Below are 18271 nucleotides of genomic sequence, written 5' to 3'. Positions count from 1 at the left end.
TGTTTCACATGACTGTACATGTATAACCTATATCAGATTGCTTGCTGTCTTGGGGAGGGGGGAGGTAAGGCAGGGAAGGAGAAAAATTTGGAACTCAAAATCTTATAAAAATGAATGATGAAAACTATCTTTACATGTAATTGGAAAAAAATAAAATACTATTAAAATCTAGTTCTAACTCCACCTAAACATTCATTTTCTTTTTTAGGGCCTGTCTATGTTATTTTATGTTTTTTCTTTCTATGCAGACTGTTAAGTTATTTAACAATGCTGATGTACTTACTCTTTTTGTACCTATCCACAGGTATAAAAAAAGGCAAGAAGACAGCTTAGTGGATAAAGCATTGGGCCTGGAGTCAGGAAAATATAAGTTCAAATCCAACCTGAGACATTTACTAGCTGTGACCCTGGACAAGACACTTAACCTCTGTTCCCTTAATCCACTGAAGAAGAAAATGGCAAACTACTCCAGTATCTTGCCAAGAGAACCCCATGGACAGCATGGTCCATGGGGTCATGAAGAGCTGGATATGGCTGAACAATTGGACCATAACAATAATTCTCATACAGAAATCTGCACACAAAAAAAGATGTTTAAATATTATTGACTGACTAAACTTTATAACCTATGGGAATTGTCAGCTAACATACCAAAAATCGTATTCCCATTCCCCAGGTTCAACATTCTTATTCCCTAGAAGCCCAGACACCCAGGAAGATAAAATTCCTCTGATTCATTTTAAACCAGACCAATTTATGAGGCAGCTAGAGTATAGTAAAAAGACCTTAAGAGATAAGTGGTCAAATGATATGAACAGTTTTCAAAAGAATTGCAAATTACAAATAACCATATAACATTGGTTATATATAACATTGCTCTAAAATCACTAAGAAAAATGCATTAAAAAAAAAAATCCTACATTTCACCTCACACCCTACACAATGGCAGAGATGACAAAAAAAAGTAAGATTCAATGATGGAGGGGCTGAGGGAACATAAGAATATTAATATACTTTTGGAAATATCAAAGAAAAGTGACTAATAACCATACCCTTTGACCCAATGATCCTATTATTAACATATATACCTCAAGTTAGTTAAAGACAGTAACAATGAACTGATATACCCCAAAACATTCATACCAACACTTTTTGTGGCAGTAATGAACTGGAAACAAAGTAGGTGCCCACTGATTGGTGAATGGCTGAAAAAATTATGGAATAAGTAATGGAATATTATTGTAATAAATGATGAATATGAGAATTGCAAAAAAATGAGCAAAGTCTTGTATGAAAAGATACTGAGTCAAATAAACAGAATCAAAAGAACAATATGCATTTACTATAATGTAATAATTACTTAAAGCCAATCAAACTCTGAATCACCAAAAAACCAATGAGGGTTCAAAAAATGAAACACAGCTCCCTCATCACGGCAGAGAGAGAGAGAGAGAGAGAGATGGAAGTCTACTAGAATGTCATATATACTTTAAGGTGTCACCACATCAGATGTTTTTGCTTATTTTTCTTTATCATAAGAAAGAGTTCTATAGCTGTTAAGGGTCGTTCCCCTCCCCCCTCCATCCCCTGAATGACAGTGATGTAAAGACAACAGACATCAATAAAATGTTTGGTTTAAACAAACAAACAAACAAAAAAAAAAACCCCACCAACTTCCCCTAGGTTTCAATAACCCATCTCTTCCAATAATAACCACTTACATTTATACAGCATTTTAAGGTTTACAAACTTAATCCTGAATTCTCTAATACAGCAATCTACCTTGGAAGTGGAAAAAATCAAAAGTCAAAACCAGTAGCCAGCATATACTGGGATTAATTAGCTCAAGGAAGTTATAAGGAAAACACTGAAAAAGCAAAATGAGCTCAAGAGACAGGTCCATTTATTTCTGTATTTTCATTAAAGACAGTATGTTTCAGTAGAAAGGATGCTGAATTTGGAACCAAAGAAAATGGATTCGAATCCCATCTCTGCTATATTTATTACCTGTGGGACCCTTGGGCAAGTCACTTAATCTCTACTAGTCCCAGTTTCCACATGTGTAAAATGACATCTGAGAGCTTCTGATTTTTGTTTTCTCAAATCCAGACTATCAAAACAATAGTTCTAAACAAAAATGAATGGGCACAAGGTCTACTGCTCTGTACTTGCCCTCCTAGCACCTTTTCCTCTTTGCCTTTAGTTCACCCAATACAACAAATCCATTGGCCATATTCTCCATACAGTTAATCAAAGGGAAAATCCCAGGAAGAGCAGGCCTTGCCCTAAACCACCCACCATTACAAATTATAGACTATAATATCACAGACTTAAAGCTGGAAGGAACCTTGAGAGAAAATGAAAGAGAAATAAAGATTAAATGATTTGCCCTAGGTCATACCACTGGTAAGAGGCAGAATAGGGATTTGAATTGAGGTCATCTGACTTAAAATCCAGTCCTCTTTCAGAAGGTCACTGAATTGTGGAGGATAGAAGCACTTTCCAAAGTTCAAATTCTTTTCCTTGTTATCATTATCAAGGTATCCTGACAATCTAATACAATGATTCATCAATCATGGTTGGACTAGATGACTTCTTGGACTCCTTTCTAATTTTGAGATTACACAGTTCTATGAATGATATCAGATAGATGTGAAAGTCACATCTCCTAAGTACTATTTTAAACAGGTGATATTGGAACAAGGTAGAAGGAGATCAAAAGATGATTCCATTTGTTCTTTAAAACTTTATTTGCATAAAAGTCAGGATCCAAAAGGATCCTGACAGGCAAGATTCTTAATATTTTTGGTGTCATGAACACCTTTGAGGGCCCAGTGAAGCCCATGGACCCAAGCTCAGAATAATGTTTTTAAATACATCAAACACATATGATTACAAAGGAAATTATACTGAAATAGTAAAAAAAAAATTTTTGTCGGGGTTGAACGACTTGCCTAGGGTCACACAAATAGTGTCTGAGGTGAGATTTGAACCTAGGTCTTTCTAACTCCAGGGCTGGTCCTCTATCCACTGTGCCACCTAGCTGCCCCAGTAGTTACTTAAAAAAAAAAAAAGTTAATATCCCATGTTAAGAACCCCCAGCTAGAGTACTGGACTTATTCTATTAAGATGACATTCAATATGGATAAATATGAAATTCTGCAAACAGGCCAATTTAGGCTTGATGTCAGAGAAAACTTCCTGACAATTAGAGCAGTCCAAAAATGGAATGGTTTGCCTCAAGAAGTAGTGGATTACTACTCCCTCAAGGTCTCTGAGAAGAGCTAGGCTTGATGACCACTTGGTTCAGTGTGTCATAGTGGGGATTCCTTCATGTATGGGTTAGAGCAGATGGCCTCTGAGGTCTCTTCCAATTCTTAAATTCTGTGATTATCAGTAAATTTCAACTAAAATTTATAAGGAATAAGTAAAAAACAAACTCCCTATCTGTCCATTAAAAGAAAGTTGTCTTTACTAATGTCTCTGAATAGAGCCTACCATCTAAAACTCTCTTCCTGGTTAAAAGTAGGAATAGAACAAAAATCAAAATCAAGTTTTTAAGTGAACTTGTTCCTCTGAACCCACTAGTGTACAACAAAATCAGCATGGGGGAAGAACGTTAAACTAAAAAAACTGGAAAGGATGAAATAAGCATCTCTTCTGTTCCATTTACATTGAAAACACACCAACATAAATAGTAAAATTTGATTCAACACAGCACATACAAAATGGCTGGCTCCCACTGAGAGCATTTCCATGCAATACTATAAAAGGATAATATCAACCCAAAAAGGTAATTATGGCTTCTAACAGTGAGGGGAGTACCACTGCAGCTCTATGCGAATACTAAGCTATCTAACTTCAGCTACTCAACTCTAGTAGAGATTTTCTTCTGCTTGGTGATTTCCTGCAGACTAAGGTATGGAAATCAAGTGACTGTGAAACAACTTAATTCATTTGTAAAGGTAACTTGGAAGAGTGGGCTTTTGCTGCACAGGAATGGGAAACAAGTTCAGGCAGCTTGTGAAGAATAGGCCTGCAGCTCTGGCAGGTCTAATCCTACAATTCTTAAAGAAAAGTGTAACCCCAAATGCATTCTCCAACAAAAGGAAACAAGTAGAGATATTTGGAGCAACTTACTTGGCAACAAAGAAGGAGGTAAAAATCAGATACATTTATAAAAGGTTGTTTAAACCAAGGCTGCTCTTCCTATAGTACTTTGGTAGTGAAGAAAGACTTACAAAGCACAATTTCATCTCCAAAAGAACAACAACAAAAAAAATTCCCCTATAGCCTAGGTAGCTCCATCTGCACTGAAGCCCAATATAAATCCAAGTCATTTCAGTCCAATTCCACTGATGGTAATTACCCCACTCCCAGCCCCTTACAAATTAGTGCTATGGCTCTGAATGATCAGATCCAAATAAAAATGAGTACTCACATAAAGCCAACTGTAAAGTTACGACCCCTCTATTCATTAACACGTTTTAATTCTCATTTCCACCCGACAAACTCCACATATATCCATCTAGGAAATAAAGAGAAGTGAAGAAAAAAGGCATCATGGTAAATGGGGTAGAATTGTAACTTTCAAATGATGTGATAGGATGCTGGTGAAAAACAACTCTTAACCATGGTGGAACAGAAAATGCTTTCAGTGCTTTAAGGACATGCATGACCAGTCCAACAAGAATCCCAAAATATAGTAGATCTAATGCCTGGAAGCTCCAGAACAACCTCTGAATTTTTCTTCCTGCCATGTGTTATTTGAGTTTCCTTTTGTACAAATCTAACTCTGTAGAGCAGATGGCATAGAGAAAAAATGCAATTCTATATATCCATACCCGACAGAACAAAAAGGGGGGGGTGGTTAAGAAGGAACAACTATAGACAGTATTTGCTCTATTATCTGGTATTTTGCTTCTCCTTAAGACTTTTTTTCTTATTGCCTTGACAATGCTGAAACAGTTTGCTATTAAAATAATAAAAAGCCTCCTTAATGAATTACAGCTGTTAAATCCAGGAGGCATTCTCCTTAGGGCACTGACTTCTTTTCAAAGCACATATACCTCTGAACACAAGAGGAGACTCACAAACCATGCTGCCTGAACCTCCTAGTCCCCCTCCCCACCCTACCCCCAAGGATAACTTCCATTGGGAACATGACCACTACCACCCAGTCAGAGAAGCCATCTTCAACACTATTTGCAATTGAACATTTTTTTAAAAGAAAGATGGAAAGGTGGGGTGCAAAAAGTGTTTTTCTTGCTCCAAGCCTCCTTCCTCCCCCCTCGACCATCAGCCCAAGCAAGCAGAGATGACGCAGGCTTCCTTATATAATAGCCCGTGATTTCCTAGACTGCAGGCCTTTCCCTTTGTGCTCTGTATACACTTACACACGCGCATACACATCGTTTTGCAGCCCCTGGCATCATGCCAGCACTCACCCTCGTCAGCTGGTTGACTCCATTCACAGAGAGGGGTTGGAGCTGACATAGAAAGAAAAGGGGGGGAGGGAGGATGAGGGGGAGCTAAAACCCATCACTGCTACAGACAAAAGAAATATTTAAAAAAAAAAATCTTAGTATCAGCCTTCTCTTGAAGCTTCAGCTTAAGGAAGACTGGAAGCCTGGGACCCCCACCAGAACACTGAATGGGGAGGCCGGGAAGAATGAGGAGCTGAACCAAGGAGAAGAGCTTTGTAGAAGAAACACATCAGAAAATTTTCAAAAGCAATAGTGTTAATTCCCTGAACCCCATTCAGAGACCCCAACATATCACTCTCTTCTAATGGCAAGAAAAGGGCTGTGGATAACTAGAGACTTCATTTCTGCTTTTTGTTTAAAAAAAAAAAAGAAAAGAAAAGAAAAAAATGGACAGTTCAAAGTACTTACAGGTACACATTTTCCTGCCGCCTCCTCTAGTTGTCAGAAAAATAGAGAAACAAGAAAGGGGAATACCAACAAAAAAAAAGAGTGGGAAAAGGAAAGAAATGAGTTTGGTTTATTGGGGGGGGCAGTTCCTTTTTTCCCCTCTTTTCTTTTGTATGAGGAACCCTCTCTGTAGCACTGGGGTGGCCCCATGCGTGCCAGCCCCCTTGAGAGACCTGAACAAACCCGGTCTCCAAGCGGGCACTGCCCTGCCAATCACATGCCGTACTGTTATATTAAACAAAAGGAACAGGGGGATGCTTACTTTTACCCATGATGCCTAGCAGGGGCAAGGGGGGGAGGAGAGAAAAACCAGTTGCAGCCGGTTTATAACCTCAGGACAAGGAATTATCTCTTAATTTTTAAAGTCATTTGTGGCATAAAAGTCAGTTAGCCACCCCACCCCCCCACTTCTCAGCCTATTTTGGCATCTTGCCAAACTTTGCCTTCATTCATGAGCAGTGGTTTCCTTCTAATGATGATGATGTTTTAACTGTTTAGTTCCCACAACCAAAGGTCAAGATGTATAGCAATACCAATGACTCCAAAAGCATGAGACTGACAAGTCCTTACCAGCTGGCCTCCCCCTTTATTCCTGATTGCCAAGAATTGGGAAGAAAGGTCATTGCTAGCTAGGATAAATGATGTTCAGAAGGTGAATTCCTTATAGACACTAAGCCCTAATGGGCACCTGTTTCCTCTCTCTTAATGCTACATTGGGTGTTTGTATGCAAACCTTGTATAAATGTATAGATGGCCTGTCACTTTACAGGATCACAATAGATCCCTTCCCCCCTGCAAAAACTTCAATTCAGCCCCATCTTCCTGAATCATTCCCAGAGTTCATACCCTTCTACCATCTTTTTACAAACTGGCAAGAAGAATGCTTCTCACTAGACATTCAGATTCCAAGTGGACTCAGCTATTAGAAGTAGGGCCAGAGCTCTGGTGAGATTTAGTCCTCAAATTATTTTCAGACTAATTTGTCTACCATATTTATGCTCTAGGACAAAAGTTCCAAACCTTCTATTGAGAAGAAAATAATACTTTTAACCTCCCTGAAACCTGGAGCTTACTCAAAAGTAGGTGGGTGGAGCTACAGTCTCTACTACAAATTCAGTGGTATGGGTGATAATTCTAGCAATGTTCCCCTCTGAGCTGGGAATTCTGTCTGGTAAACCACAGAAAAGAGGCTGTGGAAGAAAGTATTATATATGGCAGCAAAAACTGATTTGGAAATCAACCAGGTAAAGCTTTGATGAAATTTAATGGGGGATAAATGTAAATCCTTCCTCCAGGTTAAAAAAAAAAAATTTGTACCAATTTAAGGTGGTAAGCATGGCTGGACTGACACTCACACAAAAAATGTCTGGGAGTTTCTGTAATAGAGGTCAACATTATATGATATGGCAGATGGAAAAGGTAATTTGATCTTAGGCAGCATTAATAAAAGCATGGTCTCCAGAACAAGGGAGGTTACATTCCCACTGAACTCTGCTCTTGTTAGACATTATATATGATGTTGAGTTATATACATAATTACATTAAGTTCTAGGTACCACATATTAGTAAGATGACTGATAAGCTAGAGTGACTCCAGCAGGATAACTAAGAATGCTGGTAAGGGGACTTAAAATTCACTCATATGAAGATCTACAGAAAAAACTAAGGAAGTTTAACCTGAAGAAAAGTTTCTGGAGTTAGAGACAGATTTGATTATCTTCAAAATATCTTAAGGATTAAGAAGGATGAAATTTTATTTGGCTAGAGAAGGCAGAACCAGGACCAACGGATACAAGTTACATGGAGACAGATATATGTTCAATACACAAAAAGTATGAATTGTCTCTCATTGGAGGTTTTCAAGCACAGACTAAATGACAGCCTCTTGCAGAAGGGATCCATGATTCAGGTAGAAGCACAGGTTCCCAAAGTGGGCGATACCACCCCCTAGGGGGTGTTGGAATGATGGGGGGAAAGAGGGGTGGTAGTAGCCTCGGGTGCAATTACGGGGCTATGAATAAAAATATGGGGGCATGGAAGCATAAGGAAAGGAAAGAAGATAAGAAAATTTTTTTTAAAAGTTCTTATGTATTTCATCTGTTATGTAAAAGAGTTAAAGTCATAATGATTACATTGTTTTCCAAATAAACACACAAAATACAAGATGTAACTGATCAGTGGTCAAGTCAGCTGACAGGTCTTAACAAGCAAGTGTTGGCAAGCAATCATGTCACCCCCTGTTACAAAGTCAAGCATGCATTGTCAGGAATATGTGCATGTAATGACTTCTTTATAATATGATACTATAGGGTTACACAATGCAATATTGCATCATCAAAATTTCAATGCAGGAAAAACCCTACAAACTTGTAATAAATTATTAAATTTAAGATGAATCATTTTAAAAAATGTATATTTTGAAATGGCACAAATTTTCAATAAAACCATTAAAGGGTTAAAGAAAGTAGATTTCTAGGGGAATGCTGAGTAATTTTTTTTAAAGGGGGCAGTAGGCCAAATAAGTTTGGGAACCTCTGAGGTAGAGGTTAGACTTGAACCCTAAACATTTAAACTCTAACATTATTTCTATAACATCTACTAGCAGATTTAAATTTCCTGGTTGGAAAGCCCCTGCAAAGATCTCAATCTATCTGAAGCACCCCTAAGCACCAGGACCTGAACTGTTACCAAAAGGAACAAGATGCTATCATACATGCTAAGCATAAGTTTTGTTAAGATTTGTTTGTTTTGTTTTTTTAAGGTGAAATCAACAATTCCTAAGAGCTGTTATTGACAATATGCCACCCCATTTGCCTTAGTTGTGCCAATGAACCACAGCCAATAATAATAGCTAGAATTTATATAGCATCTACTATGTACCAGGCACTGTGATTTTACAAATATCACATTTGATCCTCACAACAACCCTGAGAGGTGGGTGCTATTATTATCTCCATTTTACAGCTGAGGAAACTGAAGCAAAGAGGTTAAGAGACTTGCCCAAAGTCACATAGCTACCAAGGGTCTGAAGCTGTATTTGGAGTCAGGTCTTCCTGGCTCCAGGCACTATGCTCTACTCTATCCACTGAACTATATAGCGGCCTCAGCTATCTTTAACTGTTATCTTTAACTGCAGAAAGCACTGCACCAGCAGCATGTCTAAGAAAATTCCTTGTTATTTTCCCAAATGGTCTTTTGGCCATGAGGGTAAGGAAAGCAATCAAGATCCGAACTCAAGAAAACTTAAGTTTGGCCATGAAGGATATTCATATCCAGTAAGTACTAGAAACCAGTCTGCAAGAAACAGAATGGCACTGAACTACATCTGAAATAGGCAGTCCTAGGCACTGGCATAATCATTCATTAATTCATACTGAACTGCAACAGAAAAAAGTTTGCCTCTACACCAAGCTGAGCTTTAAGTGGTAAGTGTGATGACAGCACAGTCATAGTAAATGGCACTTAATAAGACTCTCAGAGATCTCCAAATCTAGGAACTGCTGCCATTTTATCAAATAACAAAAACATTAATGTCTGTGAAGAAAAAGGAGTTACTTTCCTCTTTCTTCAGTATTCACCCATCAAAATTTCCAGGAGAACTCTGCTTATAATCTTCTCATCCAAACTTGATTCCATGTTTGAATGAAGTAAGAGATGCCGGGTCCATTCCAGAGGGTACATTCACAAACACATTAGCCAATGTAAGTACCCTGAATGTTGTACTGTATTTAAACACTAATCATTTTTCACATAACCTTTAAAACAAAATGTTTGGATATAATTAATCACATCATTTGTCATGAACAAGCTTCTTCAAGCATTTTAATATTAGAGAAGTTAATATGGAGCTCTATAATCACTACACTGTAGTGATCTCACAGTAAATTGACATATATCAGTGTGTGGTGTCAGAGATCACGTGAGCAAGCCAAAAGGCTCCTGAGATTTCTGATATCTATACCTTGTAAGGAAGCAACTACAACTGTGGTGTCTCTGTGTTATCCAGCTAAATCATGAGTCAGTTGAAGTATGAAAGCTCAAAAGAAAACTGAGGAATCCCACTGAAAAATCAACGTTCTGATGCCTTCTATGATCCCAAATATTCCACACTGTGATTTAAGCAATGTCTTAGAAGAAAAAAACAAAATGCACAGACCAGTCCACCAAGATAGTTAGTCATGGTTACACTGGCAAACTCTACTCTGCCCAATCCTAGGACCAAGCAGAATATCAACTCAGTATAAATACAATCGCAGGATACGAATTCTTCCATACACGTGGGTGATCCCTACTCACAGAAAGATCTCATTCCTTTCCCCTATTTATATGTTGTCTCCTCCATCCCCCATGAGAACCTAAGTACCTAGAGGGCAAGGACTGGCTTACTTGCTAGTATATGTATACTCAGCACAGTGGTTGGCACACTTAATGTTTTTTCATTCATCAATTCCATCCCTGGTTCCCTCTGAAAGACTAAAGATGTACATATAAATGGGACTAAGGGGCAAAGATGATTCAAAAAGGTCATAATGACAACTAATCTAAAATGTGAAGAGGGCACACCTCCCACAAAATTAACCACAATTAAAATGCCTGAAATATTACTGAAGAACGTAAAAATCAACCTTTCTATTCTTTTAGAAAACATACTCCTCAGCAATACCAGAAACAAACTGGGGGGGAATGCTGTTACTTTTATTCTTGTATTACATATTTGTTCTCTAAAATCACCTAGTAAATAAATTATCAATTCCAACATTCATTTCAGGTAGATCAATTTCAGAACCACTTAAGTTTGTTCTCAGAAGAAAGTTAGACAAGCAACTAGCAAGACTAGGTCTACAACCAAATAGGACTAAACTCTTGCCTTATGATGCAATCCTGAATTACTTTACATAAATTTAATTATTCATGACTGTTAAAGAGCAGAGAAAAAATTTCTCTACCTATTACTTCCTCCCTAATCTTACCTCTATACTTCCCTAAACTCTTCCCCAAGACCTTGCTGTGTTAGGCTACTTTACTTTGGGAAACCATTTCAGAGTCCCCACACAGATAAACTTATCCAAGATAGAAACTGATGTGAGACTGTATATAACTGTGAGAACAAAAGCATAAGTAAAAAGCACTGCCATATAACCAATGGTCTACAAACAGTATTATTCATGGAAAAAGCAGGGGACTCAATTTGCCAAAAGGTCAGAGAATAAGGGTTTCTTTCCATAAGTGAGTATTCTCAACTTTTCTGGATACAATCAACATGCGAACTGTACCAGAACGCATATATACTTCTAGTCTCTAGGAATATTTATTGTCAGCAAGTATTTTCTTCTTATGAGGAAAAAATGACTAATTGGTTTGTAACTACACAGTAGTCACATATGTTACAAACTAATCATGAATTGACTGAGGTCTCCATAAGTGATGAACTCATCATTAATTTGGGCTATAAAAAGTTTAGTTAAATGAAAACTAAATACCCAAAGTTTATGAAGATAAAGAATAAAGTTTGCGCTCTACCTAGGCCCAAGGAGAAATAAGGACAAAAATTTAATAAACTGTGTTGGATTTTTTTACATAGAGAAATTGTTTTTTTTTTTAATTAAACTGTGGTATTTCCAATGTGCTCCGGAATCATCAAAGGTAGAAGAATTCGTGACCTAAAAAGGAGTCAGGATTTCAGATCTGCTATCTACTATCTTTATCACCCTAGGAGCAGAGTATTTTGTACTGTGGGCCTCTGTTGACTTAAAAATTAGAATAAAGATTTTATGAATCTACACTATACTTATAGTCTATCCACCACCTCTTGGGGCTGTAACAGGGAACATGTCACATCAGCACATGTCATTTCTCTTATGACATACATTTTTCCTTATCCTGACCTCCCTACCAGGTTATACTTTTCTATATGAAAGCACTGAGACTACGTACAAAACACCTCTGATTCTCAAATTTCTCAAGAATCCTTCTGGGCTAAACTTTTTAGCTATAGATCTTTCACCCTGTTTACCCATGCAGAGTTGATCCTTTTCTAACATATTGATCCCATTTGCATTTGTAAGTTTATCCTCATCATCTATCATCAACACATTGTTCCCCAGCAACTAAACTATTAAAAACTTGAATAGTCCTACTGATAACCTCACTGTTCTTGCTTCCTTGGCCAATACTTGAATTGTATCACCTCTGCTCAGACTACTCTATTCACACCTTCTCTCCTCTCCATATAAGCAAAAATCTCCTACTTCGAACCTTGTAAAAATTAAGCCACAAATGGTAGAATGAATTCTTCAGGAAAAGAAATCCAACTCAAAATCTCACATTAATTAGTCTACAAAGAGCTGGGCAAATGCCTAGAATCAAGTAAGTGCCATAAACATCATCAAGAGAGTGTTTTAGTAATCACCATCTACATCATTAGTCTTTCTACAAAACCCTTAGCTCCTTCACCATCTTGCCAATTAATCTGGCCTCTCAACTTACGCCATTCAGATTCCTATAGGAAGCAACTAGGTAGCACAGTGGCTTTAGGGATGTAGTCAGAAAGACCTGAGTTCAAATCCACCCTCAGACATTTACTAGTTGTGTGACCCTGAGAAAGTCACTTAACCGCTATCTGCCTCAGTTTCCTCAACTGTAAAATGGGGATACTAACAGCATCCACCTTGCAGGATTGTTATGAGGACCAAATGTGATGGTACTTGTCAAGTGCTTATGTCTGGCACATAGTTGGTGCTTTATAAATGCATATTCCCTCCCCTACTATAAGCTCTGTCCTAGAAGAAACCTTTGATTCCAAGAACAGCTCTACACTAAGCTCATTTTCTACTTCTGCTTTGAAGATTTCTTATCTCTGATCACTGCGTAAAGTCATATACAACACTACCCGTTGGGATAATCTATCTAAACTCATGCCCTATGCAATACTTGAAAGACTAACCCTATCACCAGGTGAGCAAACAAGTCTGAGATGAAGGTGGGAAACAGAGAAAAAAAAATGGTCAATACCTTTCATGATCTTAATTTATTCTCCCAATGATGCTTCTTTTTTTACCAAGATAAATTACCATCCTAATGGATCTCTACTCTCAGCAGGCTATACTAGAAACAGATCCAGTTATCTATAGGTGAATAGAGATAGAGACATCATCCTGGAATACAGTGCTAACTGAACAAGTTCATGATTCACTTCACCAAAATGTGACAATCTTAGTGAATTCACAGGACCTCCAGTTACCAATCCTTTAGATACCTGTAAATGAATCATTACTGAGAAAGGTATAGACCAAAAGAAAAAAAAGTGGGGGAGGGGAGAAGGATATGTGGGATATGTGTGTGTGTGTGTATATATATATGCATACATACATTATATATAATTGCTAGAATAAAAACTATTCTTTAAGAGTTATTAAAATTAAATTTTTTTCCTAAAATATGTGTTCTCAACATTTCTAACATTAAAATTCATAGTTATCACTTGGGATCAACATGAAAAAATAATTTCATTGTAATTAATTTCTTTTGTAATGTTTTATATTTTATTTTATGCATTTAAAAACATTATTCTGAGAAACGTTTCATAGGTATCACCAAGACTATTAAAGGGGTCCATGACATAAAAAAGGGTAAGAACCCCTGCTCTAAATCAGTAACTCAACGACCTCCATGAATCTTTCCCTGACAGCGTCAGCCAGAAGCGATCTCTCCTCCCTCTTATGGACTATCAATAATCAATAAGCATTTATTAAGCTCCTAGATGTTCCAAGCACCGTGCTACACACCAAGAGACAAAAAAATGAAACAGCTTATATCCTAATATAGAACTCTGTACTTCTGTTGTGCATTTAAATACAAAATTGAATATATATGTCCAAATGTCTTTATCTATTCTACTAGAGTATAAACCCCTTGAGGATAGGGACCATGTCTCACCTATCTTGATATACCCCAAAGAATGTAAATTCCTTGAGATCAGAAATTTTATATTTGTATTCCTAAGTCTAAGAACAACACATGGAAAATTTATGGTAATTAGCAACAAATGCTTGTTAATTGATTGGCCTCCCCAAAGTCCTGACACGGTGTCCAACAATTGTTTTTTAAATGAATGATGGGAAAAGATCAGAAGTATGGGGAAAAAAAGTGCTACTCTGTTTTGGGATATTACTGACAAATATCTAAGTGCCAATGTGTTGGGTGCTAAACAAATCCCAATTAGCCCTACATTCTACCCATCAGGCTCCCAAAGCCGTTTTCAGCTTCATGGCCCAGTGGACAGAATATGGAACTTGGAGTCAGGAACACCTGAATTCAGATCCTACTAAAGACACTATCTACACAAGTCAATTAAGCTGTCTTCCTCAGTATTCTCATCCAGAAAATGGGAATAACAGCAGCTATCTCATTGGGTTGTAGTAAAGATCAAATGAGTTATAGCATATGTAAAGGGCTGTGCAAACCATCAAGCACTATATAATGCTTTTTCTTTTTCTTGTGAGATATACGTTCTTGAAAAAGCTGAACAAGCTCTGACCATATTTCAAGAAGGTAAACACTGCCTGGCTCCAGTAAAGATTTTTGGCAGTTTTGTTTTAACTCAGATCGGCATATCAACATTAATTAGCAAGTGGAGCTTATAGGAAATATATGTGACTTTTCTTCAAATGCTAGGGTAAAAATAAAGTCTGAGAAACCCATACATAGGTTCTCTGAGCTTTTGGGCTTCCTGGAACTAGACATAAAAGGTTTATCATCCCAACTGAGAAACAATATAGTACGACGTCCTTGGAAGTGAGAGGCAGCTTCTGAAAACAGCCCTCCTAAAAGTTTTTTTTAAGGTGTTTCTAATATTTGTGTACTGCAATGGTTCTTACAATTCCCTTAAGCAGTACCTAACAAAGCCACCACCTACAGTAGTCTATAAAAGCACTCTGTGGTACTCTATAGTTAAGAACTTCAACATTTATTTGGCTAATTTTTTGTTCAATTGCTAAGTGAAAGCAGGCTGAACGGAAGAAGTCAGGATCTGAGAAAGAGATTTATGTTCTAATCCTTTAATACTCTTGAGGCTTAAGTGCAAGAGGTACAGAGCCAGAACACTGAGGGGCAGAGAAAAGTGTCCAGATATATCTTAGGTTAATCAAACATCAATGCAATTACTCACTTCACAACTGCAAGAGGGAGGGCAGTACTCTTAAAAGTCCAGCACTTCACCTCTATCACTAACTCATCACAAAAATCCAGTTACTCCCCAGTAGTCTGTAAACCCTTCGAAGAACTGGTTTTAATGGTCACAATTAAAAGTTTTGCTAAAGGTACCTTTCTTTGACACTTTCATACCTTTGAATGAAGCAGGATAAGGCCCTTCAGAGAACCCCTCAAGCAACAAAGAAAAAAGTATCTTAGCATCTACATGAGAAGAGATATGAAGCACATACAAGATCTAGATTCTTCACTCTTTACAAGAAGAGCTGAGATAAGAGAATGAACTAGAACAATAGGAAAACTGGGTCATAGTAGCTTAAAGCTACTTCACATTGGAATGGGAAAGATTTGGGGGCCAAGAAAGATAATCACATAATATAGGTTAGATATGATGTTAAGTGCCTGCTGCTTATGCGTATTAGATATGATGTTAAGTGCCTGCTGCTTATGCGTATCTATGAGACTAAAGAAATATGCCTTTATATCACAGAGTTTACATTCATTATTTTTAATATACATGGCAATCTTATTAAGACATCTCAGTAGAAAGGTCTTTTCAGAAGAGAAATAATTAGCTCTTTAAACACACAGATATGTTAGTAGTTGACTAAAGAGTTTTTAAAGAGCTATTTGTCCAAGCCATTGCTTCAGTAGCTTTAAAGATGGTTCAAATAATTCCATTCTTCCCTGAACATCCAGTGAAAAGGGAATAATCATTTATATAGCACCTACTTTGTGCCAGACACTGTGCTAAGAGCTTTAGGAACATTATCACATTTGAACCTCACAACCCCTTGAGGTAGGTGCTATTATTATCCCCATTTTACAGCTGAGGAAACTGAGGCAAACAGAGGCTAAGTGACTTTCCCAGGGTCACATAGCTATTAAGTGTCTGGGGTCAGAACAGAATTCAGGTCTTCCTGACCACAGCCCTCTATCAACTATACCACTTAGCTCCCTCCAATAATAAGGAAAGATGGCAGCTGGGATAAAACCAGGGAGGTACTGAAAATCAGATGACTAAATTATTTGCCTCTTGTCCCTTAGTACCACTTTCTACCAAATGGGATAAAAGAAAAAAGGTCAGTAGATATTTGCAAAAAAAACCTGCAAAGTCAACATTTTTCTTAAAAAACAAAACAAAACAAAACACTCAAAGACTAAATCTGTCACATATACCGTGAAGTGAAAGTTTCTGCTTAAGAATAAGGTGGAGGCAGCTTGGTACAATGGTAAAAAAAACCTTGAGTAAGGTGTCAGGGGGACCTGGATCCAACTACCTGTGTGACCCTGGACATCTCAAACTGGATGTCCCATAGACATCTTAAACTCAACATGTCCAAAAATGAACTCATCTTAAACCTTTCCATCTTTTTATTTCCTAGTACTTGTTTGAGAGTATTACCATCTATTCAGTCGCCCACACTTGAAATCTAGGCGTCATCCTCAACTCCTCACTCTCACCTCTTCCCATATGCAATCTATTTCCAAGTCCTGTCAATTCTACTTCCCAATACACCTTCCCAATATAAAAGCTCCCTTGACAGTGCCACCATCCTGATGCATGTCATCATCAACTCCATACCTGCATTATTTTAAGAGCTTTCTGGGTGGTCTCCATGCCTCAGTCCATCCTTCTCTCAGTTACCAAAGTAATATTCCCTAAAGCATAGGTGTGACCATGTCCAAGATCAAATGTAAAATCCTCTGTTTGGTTTTTAAAGCCCTTCCTACCCTACCTTTCCAGTCTTCTCAGACCTTGCTCTCCTCCATGTACACTACAACCCAGTGACACTGTCCCTCTTGTTTGAATCACCTCCCAATTCTGTGCATTTTCATTTGCTATCCCTCATATCTGGAATGTTCTCCTTCTTGTCTTTGTCTCTTAGCTTCCCAGGCTTTCTTTAAGTCTTAGCTAAAATTATACCTTCTTCAAGAAGTCTTTCCTGGTTCCCTTCTCACTACTAGTACCTTCTCCCTGAGATGACTCCAATGTACCCTGTATATATCTTGTTTGTACATCGTTGTTTGCGTGTTGTCTCCCCCTTGAGAATGTGAGCTCCTTGAGGGCAGGGGCAGTTTTTTACTTTCTTTGTATCCCCAGCACTTAGAATAGTGCTGAGCTCACAGTAAACACTTAATAAATCATTAACTACCTTGCAAGTCACAACTTCTCTTAGCCTTAGTTTCCTCATCTATAAAATGAGGAGATTGGACAACAGCCCATGCTAGAGTTAGGTAGACCTGGTTTCAAGCCTGGCTATATCTGACACATGTGACCCCAGGCAAGACACAACTTCTGACTGCCTTGGGTACAGAGCAATTACCACTTAAACTGATATTAGAAGTTTCTCTATTAGAAATTCCCTGCCTCTGTGAAATCATTGGCCCAGTCTCAAACTTTCTTTGAAAAAGTAACCCAGTATTTGCATCTTTTTAGGCAATTGCACCATAATAGATCTCTACTCCTATTGTAAGTCCAGTAACTACGGCTAAACCATAAACCCTCAGCTTAATTAATGAATCATAAAATTCAAGAAAGACTGCTCAAATAGATGCCCTCGAATTCAAAGCAGAAGATACTTCACTAACAGTGTATTTTGCATATATAAATACCACATTTCTCCATACAACTACTAGTTTGTTGAAAATTGTTGTGAAGTAAGAAACAATAAGCTATTAAATTGCCATTTTGGAATCACATTGCTAAAGTAGGTATTTAATTGTCAAGTCTCCAAGATTAAATTAGAATCATGAACTTTAATAACAAGCAAGTTAAATAGTAATTCATATACGGGAGGGGAAAGGGAGAGAATGCATTAGATTTGGACTTCTTTGACAAGGGACTATTATTGAGCAACAATTTTGAAATTCCCCTGAAAATCAGAATCTGGTTGATTTGATTTTCCCTCAGCTAAAATTTCCTTTCAAAAACACAACCTGAAGGTGACTGTCTCTAGCCTGTAACAAATCCAACCCAAATAATGGTTTAAGTGACCAGCTAGAGTTTCCATTAAACTAGGACTAAAACCAATTTGCATAATAAACTGAGGTTGGTTCTCTCTCATCACTGGTACTACTATATCTTCCTCTGATTAATCTCAACAAACTAATACTAATACTAATACTAA

General features: G+C 37.6%; 1 protein-coding gene across 2 annotated transcripts in view; it reads right to left on the bottom strand.

Annotated features, from left to right (window-relative positions):
- LOC114049723 (transcriptional repressor p66-beta) overlaps nucleotides 1-18271 on the bottom strand; it is a 104141-nt gene that overhangs the window by 72016 nt on the left and 13854 nt on the right. Inside the window, exon 2 of one of the 2 annotated variants that reach the window (XM_027871097.1) lies at nucleotides 4442-4528. The exons of the other annotated variant lie outside the window; for it this stretch is intronic. Coding sequence (XP_027726898.1) covers nucleotides 4442-4443 — 2 coding nt within the window. The 5' untranslated portion in view covers nucleotides 4444-4528. The remainder of the gene's footprint in view (nucleotides 1-4441; nucleotides 4529-18271) is intronic. 2 annotated transcript variants of the gene reach the window in all.

Source organism: Vombatus ursinus, unplaced genomic scaffold (assembly GCF_900497805.2).
Source record: "Vombatus ursinus unplaced genomic scaffold, bare-nosed wombat genome assembly UNPS02014798.1, whole genome shotgun sequence".
Lineage (NCBI taxonomy): Eukaryota > Metazoa > Chordata > Mammalia > Diprotodontia > Vombatidae > Vombatus > Vombatus ursinus.
This window is presented reverse-complemented; position numbering and strand designations above follow the sequence as displayed.